Below are 22,961 nucleotides of genomic sequence, written 5' to 3'. Positions count from 1 at the left end.
CAATCAATTTTGAATACCGGTTGCTGCAGCTGTTACTTTAGTGTCGAGTTACGCAACATTCGGGTCCAGTCGGGTTAAAAAAAAAATTGCCGTCGGGTCGGGTCGGACTCGGGTCAAATTTTTTCGGGTTTGTCTCGGGTCGGGTCTTTCTTAAAAAAAATAAAATAAAATTCCAAGAATGTTTAAAAAATAGTGTTTATAAGTTTTACTCAACGTTTTATGGCCCAAGCACCTGGAAACGGACGACTATGGTGAACTTCTCCTGAAACAGTTCGATAATAAACTAAAAATCTTGAACAAAAATTCCTACTTAGTTTATGGAGAGCTATAAAGTTTTTTTCAGATACCTGCTATAGCCTAGAATTACACCTCCACTGAAAGTTCATTTTCTTTTATTTTCAGTTTGATCCTGATGAAGAACTGACGAAGTTCACTCTGGTCAGAGTACTCCGTGAAAAGAAAATATCTGAAGATGTCATCCGTAATATTAAAGCAAGAAGCACTGGACTCCCCCGAGTCATCACCCAGCCCAATCTTATGGTTCGTTCGCTTTGTAAATGACCAATAAAACAGAAGTATGTAATTTTACAATACAGGCTCACTTAATTTTAATTAAACTAGGGAGCATTTAAATGTATTTCTAAATTATGTACCATTTTGGATCCCAATGAATCTATTATTGCTTATACCTGATATTGGCATGAAAGTAAATATATATATATACACATACATACATATATATATATATATATATATATATATATATATATATATATATATATATATACTCAGTCCAGCAGCTTTAAAAAATATGTATAGAAATATATAAATAATGTCAAAGCTTATGCTCCATACACTAATATTAGGAGATTAAATTATTAAGGGAAAAACCTCAGGAATTGTTCAAGCCATCGTGTCCTGTTGTGCAATTTTCTATCTATGTATTTTGTATACAAATTTTGGAATATTAAACACCAGAAACACCAGATGTGGATAAAATCTCCAAAATGAACATAAACTACTTAGGAGCTCAATTGAGTTTCTGAATTGTTTATACAAACTTTTAGGAATTACTGTATGCTTGGAACACATAGAGTAAACAAAGGGATGATTTTAGTTGCATTTACAGGCTTGTAGATAGTGTGTGTGTGTGTGTGTGTGTGTGAGAGAGAGTCTGTAAGTATCCTCCTTGTGCGTGTGTGTGAGAGTGTGAATGTGTATGAGAGTGTGTTTGAGAGTGTGTGAGAGAGACTTTGAGTATCCTTCTTTTGTGCGTGTAAGTGTGTGAAAGTGTGTATGAGAGTGTGAGTGTGAGAGTGTCTGTAACTATCCTCCTTGTGTGTGTGGGCAAGTGTGAGTGTGTTTGAGTGTGTGAAAGTGTGTATGAGTGTGTGTGTGTGTGTGTGTGTGTGTGTGTGTGTGTGTGTGTGTGTGTGTGTGTGTGTGTGTGTGTGAAACATATTACATTTACAGCATTTATTTTTGATTTATACACCTGAGTATTTAAAGTTTAAGGGCCTTGTTGTTCAAAAGCTCAGCAGTGGCTGTTTGGTGGTGCTGGGATTTGACCTCACAACCTTCTGAACAGTACATCATCATCTGTACCACATCCTACATCCATACATTTTGGATGTACCTATCTCAACATTTCCAGCTAATGTTTCTACACATCAGTGAATATTATAAAAGCGTCCTAACATCTACTGTAACTCAGAGGATCTCGAGAGCAGTTTGAATGACCCCTTTGCCCGACCCCTGCATCCGTGCAGCTGCTTCGTCTGAAGCAATCTGCCTTTTGCATCAATAATTAATAACAGAATATAATAATCCTTTCCCTCCAGGCTCCCGCTGAAAAAAAAAAAAATGCACCTCGGGTGTCGATATTAAAACAGACGCCACATGAATAAAAAATACTTATGCATTTAATTGCATTCATATTAAACCAAGATGGATAAAAAGTACATAAAGAAAATATATGAGAAAGTGATAGATAAAAACGAAAGGTTATTTAAAATGGGAAATGAAATACATAATTCTGAAAGAAAAGAAAAAAACATTCAGTCAGGAGTGTCAAATATAAAAGAATATGCATTAGCAAATACATCAGGGAAGCACAGGGTTAAAAACAAATAATGGAATAAATAAGCTACCGGTCATTTACAGTACAGCTTAAAATGAATAAACCCCTAAATGTGGAATCGGTGTAGTGTGTGTGAAATGTTCCAGCTTAAAACTTATGCTTTGGGAAATGTGTTTCTGTAAAACTGTATTGAAACAAGAAGTTGAATGAAGGAAGAAAAAAAATAAACATAAAAGGCTTTTTGTCCTTTTTAAACAAAGCACTCCGCTGTAATCGGTACATGATTCAGCTACATAACAAAAATAGTCTGATGAGACAAAGTGTGTATAAGCCAGGTAAAGATCTCTGCTGTGTTTCTCATCGGGAAAAAAAAAAGTCAACTTAAAAGAAAACTCCACCCTGAAACACGGACGTGTTTAGATTGAAATATTTGCTGTGTTCGGTGATGCTCACGTGTTGGTTGTATTCTGTATTTTTGTTCTCATTAGCACAAGTGTTAACATTAGCACAAAAGCCTGGACTCCCAAAGCCCCAGAATGCAATGCAGCGATACGGCGAAAAAGTTGCGTCGGAGATTCGGCTCATCTCGGCTACAGAGCTACGAGGAGACTGCGGTATCCGGTTGAAGGATTAAAGCGCCGCTGCACTGCATTGCTCGCTTTAAGTACAGAGACGTTACCCGTGATCGTCAGGGAGTCCGACGGAATTGTGAGTAATGTACGGAAACAGACCAACAGGCTGAGAAAATAGTTTATGTTTCTGTTCATTCATTCATTTACTACCGCTTATCCGAACTTCTCGGGTCACGGGGAGCCTGTGCCTATCTCAGGCGTCATCGAGCATCGAGGCAGGATACAACTCGAGGCAGTGCCAACCCATCACAGGGCGCACACACACACACACACTCTCATTCACTCACACACTCACACTATGGACAATTTTCCAGAGATGCCAATCAACCTACCATGCATGTCTTTGGGCCGGGGGAGGAAACCGGAGTACCCGGAGGAAACCCCCGAGGCACGGGGAGAACATGCAAACTCCACACACACAAGGAGGAGGTGGGAATCGAACCCCCAACCCTGGAGGTGTGAGGTGAACGTGCTAACCACTAAGCCACCTGTTTCTCTTCAATACAAATGAAATCTTCGTTGCAAGTGAAGCTCACAGTTTTAATAATTCAAGATTAATAGGAAAGACGTTCAGGGTGATTTTTTCCTTTAACATGTTATGCATGTTGTGTGATTTTTCTGCTGGTGACAATGTGGAAGTTGTTGACAAACCGGTGAAATCCTCAAAAGATGTCTGTATAAAAAAAAAAAAAAAAAGAAAAAAAAAGAAACATGAGCAAGTCTCATGGATACAGTTTGAAGCCGGAGAGTTTGTTCAGCACAGTTGTAGTGACACTTAATATATGCCAAAATGTAATGTTCCAAAAAGTGCCGAATTCACAGTTATGTGATTCAGTTAAAAATAAAGATTAGACACTCTTTAATCTAATTGGACGAAGACTATAACCTTATTATTTAAGATTATAATGCTTCGTCGTTGAATGAAAAAATAAAACGGCTACATGTTTGTAATGTAGGTCCGAATTCAGTCACAGCTGAATGTTTAAAATGATCCACAATTCTTTGTAGCATTCCTGTCCTTGGTTGTTCACGTGATCCCTCCGAGCAAGCTGATTGGTTCCTCTCGCTGACTCCGGCTGGTGATTGTTGCGTATTTACACGGCCCGGGCTTGGAGACGAGAGAAATGAGAAAAAAAAAATGCAGAGCGTGATTGGTGGAGACGAAGCATCTCTAACCTTTTGGGAGGATGGGGAGAGGAGAAGGAGGGGCTAGGAAATGACATCATGGGTTTCTCCGTTTGGTCTCTGTCTAATTGCTACAGGTGGGAGGGGCTTGCCATAGAAATCTGCCAATAGGAAAGATCGACGGAAGAAACTTTAGTGAGTCACCCTATTAAAGGAGCAGTTTGTATTTGTTTGTTTTTTTCAATATAGCTTTTTATCACCATCATCATCATCGTTCATTTTTCTTTAAACTGCTGATTCATACAAACATAAATTCCTTGATTTTATTGATTTATTTTTAAAAACACAAACTGCACCTTAAACGCCACGACAGCAAATCACATTTCAGCTTAAAATCTGCGTTAACTAAACACGGTAGTGTGCGATGTAGAGTAAAGAGTTAAACCTGCTCCAGCCCTGTTGGTGTAATGGATGGAGTGGATAAGATGTGATAGACTTGACACACGGCGCTGCAGTGAGATGTTAATAAAGATTATCCAGATCTTTTCACTACCTACAGTCTGTCAAAACAAGTGGACCCTCTTAGGGAGGGGAGAGGAAGAAGGAAAAGAGGAGAGGAGAGGACAAAAGAGGAGAGGTCAAGAGAGGAGAAGAGAGGACAAGAGATGAGAGGAGAGGACAAGTGAGGAGAGGAGAGGACAAGTGAGGAGAGGACAAGAGAGAAGAGGAGAGGACAAGAGAGGACAAGAGAGGAGAGGACAAGAGAGGACAAGAGAGGAGAGAACAATAGTGGAGAGGAGAGGACAAGAGAGGAGAGGAGAGGACAAGTGAGAACAAGTGAGGACGAGAGAGGAGACAACAAGAGATGAGAGGAGAGGGGAGGACAAGAAATGAGAGGAGAGGTCAAGAGAGGAGAGGACAAGAGAGGATAAGAGAGGACAAGAGAGGAGAGGACAAGAGAGGAGAGGACAAGAGAAGACAATAGTGGAGAGGAGAGAAAAAGAGAGGAGAGGACAAGAGAAGACAATAGTGGAGAGGAGAGGAAAAGAGAGGAGAGGACAAGAGAAGACAATAGTGGAGAGGAGAGGAAAAGAGAGGAGAGGACAAGAGAAGACAATAGTGGAGAGGAGAGGAAAAGAGAGGAGAGGACAAGAGAAGACAATAGTGGAGAGGAGAGGAAAAGAGAGGAGAGGACAAGAGGAGAGGAGAGAAGAGGAGAGAAATACCTAATAGAGTACATGATAGTCAGAAGAGGAGAGGAGAGGAGAGGAGAGGAGAGGAGAGGAGAGGAGAGGAGAGGAGAGAAGAGAAGAAGAGGAGAGGAAACATGATGTACAGTTAGTAGAAACTGAGAAACCTTCCTTTTGGTGCCTTTGAGTAGAACAATGGCACATGAATAAAAGTACAGCCCAGTTGCCTTGTCCTGTATTAAACACATGTAAACACATGGACATACTGCATACACACTGTACAGTCTGAAGCAGAAAGCACACAACAGTACAGTAGAGAAATGTGCCACAGTAAATTCCGGGGGGTGGGGTGGGGGGTGGGGGGTATTAGAGGGATGATTTCCTGGGTCATGGGCATGCACGCTGAAAGCATGGTGAGATACAGAGTGAGGCTGAAGCGTGCTCAGTGAGACACCGCTGTGGGAGACATGCTGTTAGAGAAAGAACAACTGGTTAGGGAACGGGATAGTAGTTCACAATGATGATGATGATGATGAAGAACACACTGGGAAAAGGTGGGTTAGAAATAAAGAGTTACCAGAAGGCCTCGTATCTCCGAGAGGTTCGAGCTTGGGGAGTCTAGAAACTTTGGGAGTAGCCCATCCAACTACAAACAGAAATAAAACCAGATCGTAAACCTGTTTTGTTTGTTGTTGTTCTTCCTTAACACCACACAGCGCAGATGAATGCTCGAATCTGATTGGTCAGAAGATGTACATCACTTTGGTATACTATACACAGCATTAGCGCACGTTCGGACGTGCTGTTGTTTCCACGCCGACGGATCATACACGAGTACACGACGATGGCTCCTAGGATCCTTGATGTGGTGACGTTTTTAATCGAAGATGCGGAACAGACACGGAGTGAAACAGGAAGTAGAAATATTCTCAGAACTGCTGTTGTTCAAAACCAATCGACACCTCCTAACCAATCAGATTTGAGAATTGGACAGCGCTGTGCTATAAACACACACGGGGAATAAGCATAAAATGATGCGTTGATGTTTTTTACATATAAAGATGAGGGAGAATTGTGTTACCGGGTGCGGAGGGCGGAGTCGGGCTCTTGGCTGCGTCGTCCATTATGAGAGGGTCGACGCGGTTTTTCCGCTTCAGGCGTATTTTCTTTATCTTCTTTTTGGTCTGGTCTGTCGAACCTAAAAAATCCATTTCCGAGTGTTAGAGACTGTCGCATTTTTTTTTTTTTTTAGTTTTCATTTGAGTGATTAAGGAGTTTCTGGGCAATTATGTATATTAGTGCACTTCAGACGTCGTTCAGACGACAGCTAATTATCTATAGTCTGAGCCTTCGGTTTTCCCGGGAAACAAGACTGCCGTCATTAACCTTAAAGCAAAAACACTGGAATACAAATGAGGCCACTTGTGCTAATCAAATCACTCTGTAAAAAACTACTTAATACTCCTGATTATTAGTCCGGCGAAGGCGCGATCACGCTGATGACAGACTGACCTGATTCTGGGCTCTCCGGCGTCTGTCTTTCGCTCTCTTCCTCGTCGTGTTCTTCCTCGTTCTCCTCCTCCTCCTCCTGTTTGCTCTTAGGCTCCGGGACGCCGTCCTCCGTGAGCTCTTCTCCTTCCCTTTTCATCTCCATTGCTTTTTTCAGTTTGTTTTCATTCTGAGGAAACAAACCGGGACAAAACGAGTCTTGGAAACAGACACGATGAAGAAAACTATTAGGTTCCTTAAGTGCGTCACTGCTTGAGCAGAAAACTTACCTCTGCAACGATATGGTTGATTGGCAGGAATGGGTTGGACATATCAGCATCCTCAGACTCCTCCTCCTTTATTTGCCTGCCTGCTTTCTCCACCTCTTCATGCTCCTGTCTGTCTCTATGGGGGTAAATATATACGTATATATATATATATATATATATTATGTCTAACACATGGAAAGGGGGATGGGGATTGTCCTCACATAACCATGTCTACAAAGAAACATCTCCAAATATATATATATATAAATTAATTAAATCATATTATATCTTTTAATAAAACAGACCTCTCCTCTCGGATGCGTTTCACTCGCTCTGCTCTCTCCTTCTTATCCTGCTCCTCCTGTACGCGCTGCTCGGCCGTGTCCCTCTGAACGCGCTCCGTGATCGCCTCGTAGTCCTTGGCGATGTTGTTCAGGAGCCAGTTCAAGCCGTTCTTGATGGACTTGTCTATCTTCTTACCGTAGCCCAGGACGGCTGAGCACGGTTCCTAATAACACAAACCACACGTTTCCGTCACTTTTTTCATCCTTTCTCGAATACAGAGAAGTGCTTTGATCATTTCTGGGCAGCATTTGTAACATAATATGGCTGCGGAAACATCGGAGTTATTGTGACGTGTGAAGGACTTACAATCTGACAGAGACACTTGTTCTCATTGACGAGCTTTTCCAGTGACAGACTCTCGATGATGTCAGCTTCAGCCATCGCACCGTCTCGGTCCTGCTTGTTGGCCAGCCTGAGAACAGGGTAAATAAATAAATAACCAAAACAAAAACAAAGAGTGCTGTGAGTGACAATGCCAAGTGTTAGATGTCACAAACACGTGTTGACCTGCACTTAAGAGGGTCTGAGGGGGAACTTGACATCGAGTGGATGATTCATGTCAGTACTTGCTGGTGAAGATGTGATGCTTACCGAAGTAAAATATTACGACGGAGCGTTGCAACAGTTTGTGATTGCCCGTCATAAATACTAGAAGTAACGACCGTTATAAACACTAGAAGTAACGACCGCCACGGGCCACCAGAACAACTCGGACTTACACTAGCACGGGTTTGCCGGCAATACGAGGGTGCCGTAGCACTTCTGCCATGGTCTCTCTGGTCTCCTGGATCCTCTGCACGTCGCTGGAGTCCACCACAAACACCACGCCATACGACTCGGAGTAGTAGTTCTTCCAGATGCCCCGGATCCGCTTCCCCCCACCGAGATCAAAGATGGTGACTTCAAACCTGCCCTGCTTCAGGTCCACTTTAGAGAAGCCCACTGTCGGAGCCACATCTAGAGGACTCTCTGAGGGAGAGACATATTTACAGTGAGATCCTACGGCAAGCTACATTTAATTATACTTCTCTGACTGCCGGATGTAGAAGAAACACTCGGATCAATCGCTTCTAATCATCGTTAACTTTAGAATTGTTTTAAAAACGTTGCGTTAATCCAATAATAGAAAAATATCTGTGAAGGATTAATGGTGTTGGATTACCTCCTTGGATGCCCCGTACTGTGGCAGTTTTCCCAGCATTGTCCAGTCCCACCATTACCAGCGTCACCTTCCTGTATCCACCAAAACACACACACACACACACACACACACCTACTGTGTTAACTGTTACACATTTGAAGCTGCAAGATGTGATACGCAGATCTGAAAAACTACAAAAAGCTCCATATATTTAGTCACTCAGGAACAGATGCATCTTCTCAGTGATACTGACCTGCGGCACCTGCGCCACAAAGACATCAAGCGCCCTATCCAAATGACCGTCCTCTGTAGCCAGGAGGACTTCATTGATTGTTAAAGAAGCACAGCGAGTTGCTGGCTACCTCGTACTCTCCTGCACCTTCGACTAAGTAAAAGGCAAAACAAAACACGCTCGTGTTCCTCTCGTCCTCGGGCAACCCTGCTACGCTGGGATTATTCAGGGATTTCCAACTTATCCCGCTGAGGGATGAGCGCTGAAGGACAAATGCTGCTCAAACCATTATTATGGAGCGCTCTCGGGGAAAACGTTAGGATCCAAATGCGTTACTTTCACGTTCACGTATCAGTGCTGAATTCGTGTGGACTAATAAAAAAAAGTCTCTCTTGAAGTTCATAAGCATACCAATAAACTGGAGAATCCTCCGTCCTGAAACCACTCCCATGTTGGGAAATAAAGAATGTTTCAGCTTTAACAAGTATTGTGCATTTCTGGGTAAAGCTGTTACAGGTGGGATGGAGGAAAAAAGATGTAAACGATGCATTATGGTTATCAGGTCCTTTTTAAAGTGAGAGCCAAACTCAGGCTAATCCGTGTGAAGAGAAAGAGAGAGGATTTGACACGTCATAAGAATGCCTCCTCTAATCATGTACAGTACAGAGAGGTTTGCGCTCTATGCTCTCCGGCATAAAGACGCCGAAATGCGGAGCGATGTGTTAAATCATACCGGCACTGGTCGATACTTTGGGTAATGTGTGCGTCAAAAATCAGAATTCGATCTTGATGACTAACAGTGGAAGGGTTGTTGTTAGAATTTCACATAAAACAAGAGGAGAACAGGCTGATTAATGCTAGCTGACAGACAAACAAACACTCTTTACAACCCTGGTGAGCCTGTCAGTCAAGAACAAGAACAGTCAAGGCTGCATGGGCACTAAAACGGGACACACTCACATTTTTTGCCCCACCACGGAGCCAACTCTATGTCCCAACTCTATGTTTCTAAGTTTTGGTGATACCTTTGGTGTATAGCTAGCAAATCAGTTACCTTTTTGCACTCTATGAAGTTTCAGTTGTCTTAAACACGATACGACACCACGACGCTTATACGAGTTGAGAGAACAAATTCATTCACCGTCAGTGTGTAAAGCCAGACTGTGTTGCGCTTGTGACCAATCACTGATCGCCATCGTTCCCAATGACCAATCACTGATGACAACTTTTCCAAACAACCAATCATTAATTACCATCGTTCCCAATGACAACTTTTCCCAACAACCAATCATCAATTACTGTACCATCGCTCCCCAAAGACCAATCACTACTCATCATTCCCAATAACCCATCATTGATCCTTCCTGCGTGTCCCACCCTTGTGTTTCAGTTTAAACTCTCTTTTTGTAGATAGAGAGACGAGATGTATAAAAGCAAGTAACCGTTTCATTTACTTTTTTTTTGTCAGAGTTCTTGACAGAAAGTAAAAGGTACTTTGTAAATACACATTTGGTCTTACACGCAGCTTTAAGCAAATGATTTCTGTCAGAATGAAGCATATTGCTTTACATTCCTATAAAACTGTATTGTATTTTATTCATTATTTTACATTTTAGTGCCCTTAATTTGGATTCTAACATGACGGTGATCCTGATTCGTATGTTTAGAATCAAATGACTCTGAACCATAATATGAGTCTGGTTCCTCTCAAGGTTTCTTCCTTCACCTTCTCACCTTTTCCTCACCTCAGTCTTGTTCATTGGGGATATTGTTCATTCTATGCGAATAAATCTTAATTGAAATGCAAATTTCTATTAAAATGCAAATTGGCCGTGACGTCATCCAGAAACTTCTGGCGCCAGCTACTTTCCCCATGAAAAGTGTTGGCAACCCGTAGCACCGCACACGCGTTCCCGTTACCATGACAACGCCCGAAGCCTAGCTAGTCAATTGTAATGGCGTGAATCATTATATACTCGTGCGTAGTGAAGTAAAGCAGGTAGATAAGGCGTGGATCGACTCACCTGACAGGCTCTCTCCACCGTTTCAGCCAGCTGCAGCAGTTCGCCATCAGACTGAACATCACAGTCCGATCTCATGGACCTAGAAACGTCACGTCTATTATAATCAGCCTGTGAAACCTGAGGCTTGATGACTGACTGTTATGGTTAACTCACTGAACTAAACAGGGCTGGCATTTTGAGCACAAGATCATTTTAAAACCACAGCATATTCATTTTACTTACGTGAACAACTAGATTAGACCGTGTACATCCCATAATATCCGGCTAATTAAACACAATGCTAACATAGCGTCCTGTGCTAGCTAGCTAGTTCGGATGTTAGCAAAATGTTCGTAGGTATTACGAATCCTTTTAAATATCCAACGCAAAACGAGCTTTTTTACAACCAAACATTGCTCTATTTAGTCAACTTTATTGTAACTTTGCCAGATAGCTGTGCGTTAATGCGTTCACTACGCTTTTGTGTTTACGCCACCGGCTGCTATGGCTGCGGCCGTGATTTCATCGTAGGCTCCGTCCCAAATAGCACGCTACCACACTAGCTAGTGTGCCTAAATAGTGCCCTAGGTGTGTTACATTGTAACAGACTCCCTAGTGCACTAGTTCGCGGTTTGATACGTAACCGACAAAATAAACCGTTATGTGTAGCTAGCGCCCTTAGTGGACGGAATGAATAAGAGCAGGAACAGCACTGCGCATGCGCTCTCTTCTTGCCCCCCCCACATAGACACCAAGAAAATTTCACTCTGTTCTCATACATGTTTAATCATTATTTTTTTTGTAGGCCAGAAAAACTCTTGATATATAAACCCCCTATATTAACCCATCCCAATTATATACCGTCCAAACTTTTCAAACATTTACATAAAATACAAAAAAAAAGAAAAGAAAAGAATAAATTAAATTAGTAAATCACTGCTCTGGTGTAGAACAGTTCAGACATGCCTCCATTCTGAGACATTTAATTCTCCTCGTTCTGGCTGGTTGAGTGAAGGAGAGAGAAGGGTTTTAGAAACATATATACATTAATGACGAGAGGTTGCTTCACTGCCACAGCATTCTTTTTAAAACTGCTTTAAGATAGATTAATACATAATTTTTTTTCATCTCTACCTCATTAAAAATTTTCAGCAAAACACTGATTGTTCGTCTTCTGTGGCATCGATACGCGCGAGACAAATCCGTAGATAGATCTAAATTCTTGAGCAACAGTTTTCCTTAGTGGAGTACAAGAAACGTGAGATGGCTGAATTTGAGAGAATAAATGTTAATAAAATCTGTGACAAAGTTAAGAAATAACCAGATATTTTTCCCCCAAAGTGTGCTGGAATTGTTCCAGATTCCTTTGCCGTTGCAATTACGTCTATGCCGTAACACGTCTTGAAGCAAAAGTCAAGTCACAGTTAAGGCTGAGGCAGCATCCTCATGACCTCCACCAATAAAACCTAGTTACATTTTCATCAAATACTGCAGCAATCTTTAAAAAAAAAAAAAAAAAAAAAAGTTTGCACGGTCGCTAGCTTGTTACCCGAGCGCACTTTGCAAATCCACAGTGGTGTCTGTGATTGGAGGTGATATTCTGCATCACAAAGTCTGGGATCGGAGCAGATGAGTCTCTACTGTAGTCGTCAATTACGATCAAATTTCTCAGAGTAAAGAAACTGACGCGGGGACGTGTCCGGGTGGTCAGACAGGCTCCGCTTCCCACCTTCTCTTATTTAAAAAAAGGTCCTTTTATTCAAGGTTTCATTCTTTTTGAATGTTCGCAGCAGCGTTGCAAACAGGCTCCACTCTTCAGAAGGCATCTGAGAAAAGTGGAAATTTAGAAGTTAGAAAGAAACACAGTGAACAGCTTTGGATTCTGTTTACGTTACAAGATCTAAAGTGAGTTTACACTGAAACGTTAACAGCGAAGAAACATTTGCTGAATGTCCCAAGTGACGCAGACTCTCGCTATCTTGCCAAAGTAATGCAATAAACAGGATACACGGACAAACTTGTATATTGAACGATCAGCAATAAGGATTTAGAACATGGCTGCAGGCAGTGATATGTGGGGTCCACCGCAAATAATGCTCAAGTGGCAAGTTTGTGCCAAAAAAAAAAAATGACATGGATCTATAGACCACAGCTGAACAAACGTATCGAGTTACGTTGCTCATGATGACAACTCGGTGCTTACTGTTTGAACACCTGCTGAATGCTTTGATAAAATCGAAGCTTGTTCATGTTTTGTGATCATGCAAGTAATTCGGCTGTTGTAATGTATTTATTTTGTAAATTTCAATGTTATGGATTAGCACAGAGATAAAGCTCGAATTTCCCTAAATGCTACATAAAAACACAAAAGAAAAGATTTAGGGGCAAGTAAGCATGTGGTAATGGGAAAGGTGATAAAAGCATGTTAAAAATATTATCCACGAAACCTATATTTTAGGCCAAAATGTCCTATGATATGAAAATGGATATTTATATAATTCGCAACGTTTCCAGACTGCACTTACTCTCGTCATCTGAATCGAAGCCAAAGAGAGATGTGCATTTTTCCCGGTGTAGCTGCAGTCCTTCTTCGCAGTCAAAGGCCGCGTTACAGCGAGAGCAGCTCGGTCTCTTGATGGGGATGACGTTATCTGTATCGGAGCCTTCGGGACACGCTTGGGATCCCCTCCACTTTTTGGGCATGCTAAGGTACAGCTCGTCAAGGTACGCTGAAGGAGGAAGTCTGCTGAACGGCTTGGCCGCCACTTTTTCGTACTTCGGTTCCTGCTCTTTCGGAACTGCGGGGGCCGCTTTAGTGCTTTTTTCTTGTGCGTGGTCCGCGTGACCGTTGACGAGACGGGAGGTCTTGCTGCCGTAGTTCACCATACTTTTATTTAACAACAAAGGCTTTTCTTCTTCTAGTTTTACAGGCGCCGGGGTATTTGTCTGTGCCATAATTTCACCCGGTGGTGGAGGAGAAGGAAGAGGAGGACAAGGAGACGGTGGAAGAGGTGGAAGAGTTTCAGGCTCCGTCCCTGTGCTCTCGGGTGTCTGTTGTGCTGCTGCTTCTGGAGTAGTCTTTTCTCTTGCCAATCTGAGGCTGGGTTTGTCCACTGCTTTGTCCTTCTTCAGTATAACTGCCTTGTAATGACTCTTTTCATGGCTGTACAAGTCTTTAAGGCTGGCAGACTGCACCATACACCCAGGGAAGCAGCATCCTGCTTTCAGAGGATTGTGGTCCTTTTCCATGTGATCACCCACAGCCATCCGCGTTTTAAACCTCTTTTGACAGGACACGTGGTAGCACGGGTGTTTGAGGTTCCCTCGGTGAGACACAACATGGTCGAAAAAATGCTGAGGAGTCCAAATCCTTCTGGCGCAAAACAGACACTTTTTTGTGGCAAGGTTGTAGAAGAACTCGAGGGCTTTCGTGTCACCCGGGTGGTGTATGAGAACATGAGAGAGTACTGGGCCTGGCATGGCTTGGAACGTGCACCCGTCTATAGGACAGCTGACTGCAGGAGTGCTGCAGATTTTCCTCTTTTGCACCACCTTGGAAGTCTCGCTGGACTCGTCCTTGGTACTCGTTTGCTGTTTGTCTACATTTGGAACGGAGTTCTTCTCTTCCACCGTGTTTGTCGACTTAACAGATGAAAGACCTTCTTCGTTCTTTCGTTTTTTTGCTGCCTTAACGTCAGATTTATCCTCCTCATGCTTTTTCTTTTTCACTCTCAGTTCCTCTAGTACCTTTGCTTTTGTGCAATTTTCACTTTTCCCTTCGGTATTATTGCTGGTTGTCTTGTCTGCTTTGGCCCTGATATCGTAATTGACTTTATGACTCCTGATCGTCTTCTCCGATCTCTCTGCATCGGTCTTATTCTCTTCTTTTCCTGGTGGTAGCAGGTTTTTCTCGGTTGCAAGGCTGCCCTCTTGCTGAAGGCACCACATCTTTCGTTTTTTCCTAATCGCTCCGTTCACCCTGTGAACAGAAGCGTCCTTGGGCGCTGACCGATCTCCTCCTGCCATCGCTCTTGCAGCCTTTGCTTTTCTGCCTAGTTTCATCTGACGCAGCCTTCCCTTGTGTTCAGACTTCCTGACTGATCCTCTTGTTAGGTATCTTATCACCTCCTGTGGGACACTCTGCTTATCATCCTTCACGCTGCTCTGTTTTTGCTCTGGTACTGATGTTGGATTTTTTGTGTCTGCCTCGTTCATGGCTGGTCCACCGTTATCGGAGCTTTTCTCCACCTCGTGCTGAGTTTGAGCTTTCCTTGTCAGTTTTAGTCTCATCAGCAGTCTTGACTTGATTTGTGCAAATCCAGGTTTTGCTTTCTTTGGCGGAGACTCTGGAATGGTTTGGCTGGGGCTCCTGGACCCTTCGGGCACATCCTCGCACTTCTTGGTCTCGGGCAGACCTTCGACCCTGCTCAACTCCTTTATGTGCTTTTGGAAATGCTGCAAGGCTCCACGGGTCAAAGCCAGTTTGCTGCAGAACATGCATTTCTTTTCCGTCCTGTAATGCCATAAAGCGTGACTTAGGGGGGTCTCGTAATTTTTATTGCAAAGCTTGCACTGGTGTTTGGGTTGCACGGGAGTCTGAGCAGCGCAGACAGGAGACGAGTTACTGTTCGGAGACGACTCGGCCTCTGTGCTCTGCTGCGATGTCGGTTCTTGAGGTTTCGCTGATTCTGCGATAGCAGCAGGAGTCTTAAGAACTTCATCTGCGGACATATTTTTTGAGGTGTCAACAGCTTCTTTGATGTTGGGGGGATTTTCATGAGTGTCCGGGATTTCTTTGGGGGTAGAAAGTTTACTTTGGGGTGCAAGTTCGGTTGTAGTATTAGGTGTATTGTCAGAGGTAGAATTAATATCTGTTGCTTTTTCAGACGTAGTACAAATAACATCAGTAGCGTCTTCTGGCATGTTACCGAGATTAGAAACAACATGGGTGTTTTCCAGCGTTTGAAAATTGTCAGTTGCAAGACTAGCAGTATGATCTTTGGGAGCGTTGGCCTCTGTAATGATTTTGCCATCAGGGATTACAACCTGCTCAACAGGCAAAAGTAACGGCAGGTCAGATCCATCACGAACACCAGGGATCTCCTGTGTTACAGTAGCACTCAGTGAGGTCATTTTAGAACCCTCCGCCAGATCGATAGGATTCTTTACATGCTCGAGAGACTGAAAACTGTCTTCCTGTTTCTCGGCATGTTGAGCTGTTAACAGTTCAGTGTCCGTAAGGCGGTTAAGCGAAGGGCTTTCCTCTTCATCAGGCACTTTAGCGTAGGTGTGGAATTTTCTAATAATGACAGTAACATCCTGTGGCTGAAAGTCATCATGTCCTCCCTTCGAATGAGGAGACTTTTCTGCGAGTAAAAGAAGGATTGAGTTCAGAGTTTTAATACAAGGCGTTGTTTGTGGATGCTCAAAACTTTGCGCTGTGGAAGAAGCTGTTTTGGACGCAACCCGCTCATGAACGTCGATGGGCAGCTCGACTTCGTTGTCGGGGTAGGAATATTCTGTCGTGATCTCGATGACCGGCGTGTCAACTAAAATGTCCTTTAGTGAACTGAAAAGCTTTGGTTTCCTCCCTGGTTTCTTACGTTGCCCAGGAGCACTGTTTTCTCCCATAGCAGCTAACTGCTCCAGGAGCCACCGGGGTTTCCTGCCTCGCCGTTTCAGAATATTTTTCTCTGCCTGCCGAGTCAGGAACCTCTGACATCTGTTGTTCGGCTGTCTGGCATGATTTTGTGCCAAATCCAGCTGCCTGAAGGAACGCCGGACTGGAAACAGCTCCAGATTCTTTGTGAGCCGTGACCCTGGTTTCCTCCCTCTCTTCTTATATTGAGGAGCATCGGAAGACGGTTCGCCAGGAGGACTCCTGACCTTATTTTCCACTGTCGATGATTCCTGATTGTCTCTACTACCAGGCTTTGTCTCTTGCCTGATGACGGTCCTTTCCGGCTCAGCGCGGCACTTGCAGTGCTCTCGGACGCAGTAACCAGGCGCCCATTTATCCTCTTCCATAATTTCGCAGAGGGCGGCTCTGGCTACCTCGTCACTCATGAGCTTCAGGCAGTTTGTTTTGATGTTCAGAAGGCTCCAGAACTCCGGGTCAAAGAACAGCCCCCTTTTCAGGATCTGAATCACCTCAAAGCGCACGTTGTTCCCAACGGGACTGGTGTCCAGGTGGTACTCCAGGTCTGGGTGGTTGTACAGGAAGAACACGGTCTTGTAGGCGTCGACAGTGCGCTCCAAGAAGAACACGAGTAGCGCACAGGCTCTGCAGACCTCCAGGTCGTTGGGAAGCAGGTAGGCAATGGTTTTGTAGAGGAGAGACTTGGTGGCCGGGTCGTTCTTGAGGTCAGTCTGAAGGGCCTGGGCGCAGAGCTCGATGCAAAATGTGAGGCCTTCTTTGCCCAAATGCTGAAATCAGAAGAGATAAACTAATAAGAATATGGCAAAAGGCAAAGCGAAGCAAGGCTTTATGTATATAGGTAAGGAATAAGTCATTTGCTATTATAGAGGCACGATTAACACACAACCAACTGTTTTTCTTCTACTTACAACACAAACAGCTTCATTAATTAAGAAACACACCACCACACATTTTATCTACTTGTAGTTACATTTAATATTGTGGAACGTCTGAGAAACAATTCTTAGTCTCTTCCAGAGTACAGCTACAACAGCACCTAAAAACTTTTGGCCCCTAACCAGCCTCTCTTTATTTCTCTGACAAAGTCTCAGAGACTAAGAACTTGACAGTGTAAACCCTTGTTCCTGATAAAAAAAAAAAATGTTGACACTCTTTCCATAAAATGTCAAACATCTCCTTATGGACTCTTGTTATTGCCGTTACTGTAGAACAGATTCGGACGAGTGTCTGAATGCCGGAGCTGCAGTTACTGACAATCATCACCTTATAATTGAGAAATCAGCAGTAGCATGGTTTTTGCATAGATTGTGCCTTTACATACCTCAGACATGATCACCTTCATAAACGGGAAGATTGCCTTCACATTGGTGGCTAACAGGAGCAACAGTTTGCATTCTTGCAGAAAGTGTTCCTTGGCCTTCACTCTGAGGTACAGTTTACACCATATGAAGACCAGATCCCTGAGGAGAGCAGGAATATTCGTTAGATAAAATTATGATGCAACTTATGCCAACAAAATGTGTATTTAATATACTGTGTATATTATATATACATATATATATATACACATTATATATATATATACATACACACACACACATACATATACACGTATATATACACACACATACATATACACATATATATATATATATATATTATATATATATATATATAAATATATATACACATATACACACACACACACACACACACATATATATATATATATACACACACACACACACATTATATATATATGGGTAGTTGATGTGACATGGCTTTTTCACTGTGACAGAAGATAAAACAATTTATTTCACATTTTCATAATTTAGAATACTGTAAATGGTTATGTAAATGCTATGGTGTGACGGTAGACAACATTATTTCATAAATATTATTTTCTTTATTTATGAAATGTAATGTTTAAAAATCTTAATGAACACTCCTGGCATAATTGTGCAAGTGTCTATTTCACTAAGTGGCCATCACTTTTCATATACATACATTTCTAAAAGTGTAGGAATTTCATAAAGTTTGTCACAGAAAAAAATGTCCTTTGGTGTTATGTAAAAACCTAATTTTAATTTGGGCAATATCATGGACAACTACACTTAATTGAAAGACCCCACTCAAGGTCATGTGACTGAAGACCCCTATGAAGGCCATGAGAAGTGCACATGGTAAGTATTTCTCTCAGAATTGTTTAAATAATTTACTATGTTTTAAGACCACTGAAGTTGTTAAGTTTTTTGTCCTTTGGTGTGACACCATTCAACTATTCATGGTGAAAATGAAAAAAACTCCACAAATATGTATTTTTTCTTAAAAAGTTATGCTTTCCAAAAAAAGTACTTTTTCTTGGTCATTTGTCAACTACCCATACATATATATATATATATATAAATAAATAAAAGATAACATTATTTACAACCAGGATAACTGTAAATCCATAAAGATGTAAATCTGTGATTAATTACTATAAGTCGACTGAGATGTTTTTTGGAAGCCACCACCGACCACCAAGACTGATCTGAGGTCTGAGCTGCTGCTGAAGAAAAATACTCTGGGACTTACCAAAGGTAATACATGTCTCCATTTTTGAGCTGCTGCAAGAGGAAGCCTCTACTGAGCTCCAGGAGCAATTCGTCCTTTTCCTCATTCTCTGCAATGCAGAGGATCTCCACGGCATCTTTTCCGTCGATCTCCTCCATCTTCACAAGAACGAAGAGTAAAAAAAAAAAAGGAAATAAAAAAGCGTTACCTAACGATCGAATCGTTGTGAAATAATCGTGAACAGAGAGCATGAACACACCACACCTCAGTGAAGAGGCGTTCTTGCTGAGAGGACTTCCAGAGACAGCAGAGGTAGGCCTGCTTAAAGAACAGGAGACGGCCAGCTGTCTGGTGTTGACTGCACTTTAGAGCTAACGCCATGGCCTCGCGGATCCTCTCGCAGGCTAGCAGGTAACGCACACGCAATTCGAAGAACATGGGCACCTCAGAGCTGAGATAGCGATCCACTGAAGAGCAAACGGAGGAGTTACATAGAGACAAAAATGGTTTCCCCTGCTGCGTTCAGAAGTGTTCACAGAAAAACAAGCAAACATCAAAATGAAATCAGAACACACCGTCTTCTTGCTGTTGCTCAAATTCCTTCAGGATTCCATCCAGTACAGGACTTGACCAAGGCCCTCCGTCTCTGATGACGTGAATAACCTGCAGCAGGTACACGTTCTGGTACCGCACTAGACTTGAGTGGCATTCCTACGCACAGAAAAGCACACGACTGATAGAAAAATCATCCCGTAACTTACGGCGCGTTAACCGTAACTGTCTGAAATTCCCGAATTAAAACCAATTTTAATAACGCTCCCTGTGAAGGAATCTCTAAAGGTTATAGGTGATGCAATTACCTGAAACGAGTCCAGAATATCTTTTAGAGGGTCCTCGGGGAACTCATCTCTTCCGAAGAACAGCAGCAGCTCGAAGACGCTCCTGTGATAATGGAATACATTTCTTATTCATAGACTTTAACAACCACACCCAAACCCCTCACTTTTTTTAAAGTTTTAAACACAGAACTCACAGAGTTTATACTCACAGAGCCAGACTGCTCAGAGTGTAGCGCACGTGTTCACAATCGGACGGGAAGGAGGCTGCACCACGGACAAACGCACACAGGGCGCTCCTCAAGACCTGCAGCTGTGGGAGAGGCACCTGCCATCGGCTTGTGTATTCCACGACCAGCTTAAATAATTAAATAAATAAACAAACAAGGAGAAGCAGCGGATGCAATGAGTACAGAGTGTAAATAAAGGAAATTAGAAAAGGAAGAAAAGCGTACGAAAAAAGTAACAAGACAAACGTTTAAAACCAAACCTGGAATCCTGCTGGACTTCAGATTATAGGTTTACCGCACTGTTTAACTTCAGCATTACCTGTAAGGGTGTCATGATCCTCACTTCCTTATTGCTACAGATACTAAAGTAATAGGATCATACAATTTTTTCCAATTTGTACATTTGTGCTATCAGTCACACACTGTTGAATGAAACATTTCACATGGATCCTTTAAAAAGGACTGATAACGGCCCTGAAAACTGAATTTTATTCACACTTTATTACATATAACTGATCAAGAGCAACTTACATGTATCTCAGTTATACAAATGAGCAATTGAGGGTTAAGGGCCTTGCTCTTAAGTGACCCGTGGTTAAAACTAGCAACCACTCAATCAGTTGTCCAACACCTTAACAACTAAGCTACCACTCCACCCCCAAATGGCTTGCCCTTATGTTGTTTTAGCTATTGTTATTGGCGGAACAGCTTTGCGCTGCATTTTATTTTACTCAGCACGTCTTCTTTTCATGCCTACAAATAGAGATGTGAACCACGAGTAGCACACAAACAAACCAATTTGTTTAAACATATAAATAATGACTTTTTCAAGAAGTCAAGAACATGTAGAGCTTCTACTTTCTCTGGCAGCTGCTATCGTAGAAATTAATGCAATTATGCAATTAGATATACAATGTTCTTGCACTTGGGCTACTGATTTATCCATTGATGGAGAGGCATGGGGTCGTATGTGATTACATTAAAAAGGATGTTTACTTTGAAGGTAATAGACAACTCTCATCTCAGTCATTTGTAAACATTGCAAAGATCATAACAAGCCTCCAACCTTTATTTAACAAAACTATTTATTTCACATCTTGAAGCGATGTCTACCAAGTTATACATATGACAAGATATCTTACATACAAGATACGCCGGCAGTGGTGGCTCAAGTGGTTAAGGCTCTGGGTTGTTGATCGGAAGGTCAGGGCTTAAAGCCCCAGTATTGCCAAGCGTCCACTGTTGGGCAACTGAACATGACCCTTTACCCTCCCTGCTACAAAGGTGCTTATAGATGCCCCTGTGCTCTGACCAACTTCCTTAGTTTGGATATGTAAAGAAAGGTATTCCACTGTACTGTAATGATTTACGTGGTGGTGATAAAGGCTTCTATGCCCCAATTTCATTTAATTTCATATTTCGCACTTTTTCTATAATTAACGAAAAACGTTTACAGAATGTAATCAATAACCACAAGAACTCATGACTGGTACTTTACAAATGAGTGTCTCTGATCTGCCATAGGCTCATGCCTGTTAGTTTCACTCTGTATCACACTAAACCACCCTTTTACTCATTTTATTTTCCCTTGTATGACTTTAACCTACTGCTGAAAGATTTTTACGTATAGACAACAGAGGACAAATCTAACCAAAGTCATCTTTCAATCATCCTACGTTATCCGTCTTCGTATCACACATCCCTACGACTGTGAAGAGCAAAAAAAAAAAAAAAAGATAAACAAACCATTGTGGAATTAATGCTTGTTGACAAACACTCCCTAACACACCTTTGGTGTCGGTTTAAAGTTGTATCGAAGTCAAAACGTGGCTGTTTAACATGACTAGAGGCTTCACAGAAAATCAACAAAGTGAACTGTTTGCTTTTAATGTGACACTGAAACATCACAGAGCTTAGAGAGTAGATAAGATTTTACAAGCATTAAAAAAAACATTTCATTGGTCACTGGGTCACCAGTGTACACTAAATAGTGAATTAACTAAAGTGTGCAATGAAGTGAAGACTCTTTAACACAACATACACAACGGCTAAGCTGTACCCAAAAATGCACATTTGGGTTCATACATTATATCGCGTTACACGATACATCACTTATATTACAAGTTTGCTCGCTTTTTTTGTTTGTTTGTCTGTTTGTTTGTCAGTTAGTTACTTACAGTTCATTTAAGCTACGATTCGTTTGTTTTGTTTTTCAACCTAGCAGCTAGTATGCTATGCTAACACCGTTAGCTTGATACAAAACCGTTAAAGTTGAACGAATTTTTTTTAGCATATGTGCTAACTGGTTGGAATTCACAAGCAACCCTGTGAGAACAGATTCGAACTGAAAGAAATAGATACGTTAGCTAAAAGAAGTCCACACACACACACACACACACACACACACACACACACACACACACAGTACAGGAAGAATCTCTGCTGACAACGGTTACCACAGAGTAGCACACTAGCTAGCCTGTATGCTAGTACGCTTAGCCAAAGCAAAAGCAAAGCAAAGCTACACTTTGATAATCAAGGCTTTAGCATTAGCATTAGCTTTAGCATTACCGATAGCTTTGCTGTCTCTGTCTTATGTAAATATATATCAGTGTGTGTGTGTGTGGGTTTGTTTTTTTTTCTCTTTGTCTCACCTCGCAATATCTCGAGCAATACGACTTGCTTTGCAGTCCGCACTCGTCGTTTAACAAACTCTGTAATTCTTTTCTAAACCTGTCCAACTCCAATTCACTCTCTTCTTCCGCCATACTGCTTGTCTAACCCAGCGCGTACAACACATACAGCCGCTATCGTTAAGCTCAACCGAACATGATGGGTCATACCAGCGTTCCGATTGGGCCACGGACTGTCAACATCTCAGGCTGATTCGTGTGTCTATTGGACCGCGTTCGTGACAATCATGTCGGCGATATAAATCAGCGCTTCTGATTCGTCGGCAGAGGGGATTTAATTTTTTTTCTGGCTACATCTGGCCCAAAAAATAATAATAAAAAAAATAAAATAAAAAACAGATCTATTTTATATAAACGACAGCTTTTCGTTTTTTATTAAAAAATTGATCAGCAATGTTTTTAAAAAAAAATAAATAAACACTCATATAAGTAGTCGATCTCAAACATGTATTTTAAAACATTATTTTTTCTTAGCATTAAAC

General features: G+C 42.0%; 2 protein-coding genes across 10 annotated transcripts; both read right to left on the bottom strand.

The window, feature by feature from the left end:
- Window positions 1-1,904: 1,904 nt before the first annotated feature.
- On the bottom strand, window positions 1,905-11,064 carry arl13b (ADP-ribosylation factor-like 13b). 8 transcript variants are annotated; one of them, XM_027161801.2, is made up of 11 exons: window positions 10,749-11,063; window positions 10,527-10,605; window positions 8,292-8,362; window positions 7,849-8,098; window positions 7,436-7,541; window positions 7,090-7,292; window positions 6,806-6,920; window positions 6,540-6,705; window positions 6,109-6,225; window positions 5,605-5,673; window positions 1,905-3,998 (listed from the first exon to the last, which is right to left on the bottom strand). In XM_027161801.2, exons 2-11 carry the CDS (start codon window positions 10,583-10,585, stop codon window positions 3,922-3,924), a joined length of 1,233 nt encoding a protein of 410 aa, XP_027017602.2. In that variant the 5' UTR covers window positions 10,586-10,605; window positions 10,749-11,063; the 3' UTR covers window positions 1,905-3,921. The 8 variants fall into 8 exon arrangements, with proteins under 8 accessions (XP_027017602.2, XP_047658953.1, XP_047658951.1 ...); XM_027161794.2 differs by lacking the exon at window positions 1,905-3,998 and adding an exon at window positions 5,056-5,497 and having other exon boundaries at window positions 10,749-11,064; XM_047802997.1 differs by lacking the exons at window positions 10,527-10,605; window positions 10,749-11,063 and adding an exon at window positions 8,524-8,937 and having other exon boundaries at window positions 1,905-3,820.
- A 207-nt stretch (window positions 11,065-11,271) lies between these two features.
- Window positions 11,272-22,601, bottom strand: znf654 (zinc finger protein 654). 2 transcript variants are annotated; one of them, XM_027161772.2, is made up of 9 exons: window positions 22,441-22,601; window positions 19,769-19,914; window positions 19,581-19,662; window positions 19,296-19,431; window positions 18,985-19,187; window positions 18,742-18,878; window positions 17,486-17,624; window positions 13,031-16,931; window positions 11,272-12,331 (listed from the first exon to the last, which is right to left on the bottom strand). In XM_027161772.2, the coding sequence occupies exons 1-9, from the start codon at window positions 22,552-22,554 to the stop codon at window positions 12,321-12,323; spliced, it is 4,869 nt and encodes a 1,622-aa protein (XP_027017573.2). In that variant the 5' UTR covers window positions 22,555-22,601; the 3' UTR covers window positions 11,272-12,320. The 2 variants fall into 2 exon arrangements, with proteins under 2 accessions (XP_027017573.2, XP_027017584.2); XM_027161783.2 differs by lacking the exon at window positions 22,441-22,601 and having other exon boundaries at window positions 19,754-19,895.
- Window positions 22,602-22,961: the final 360 nt, after the last annotated feature.

The sequence above is a fragment of the Tachysurus fulvidraco genome, chromosome 18, assembly GCF_022655615.1.
Source record: "Tachysurus fulvidraco isolate hzauxx_2018 chromosome 18, HZAU_PFXX_2.0, whole genome shotgun sequence".
Classification (NCBI taxonomy): Eukaryota; Metazoa; Chordata; class Actinopteri; order Siluriformes; family Bagridae; genus Tachysurus; species Tachysurus fulvidraco.
This window is presented reverse-complemented; position numbering and strand designations above follow the sequence as displayed.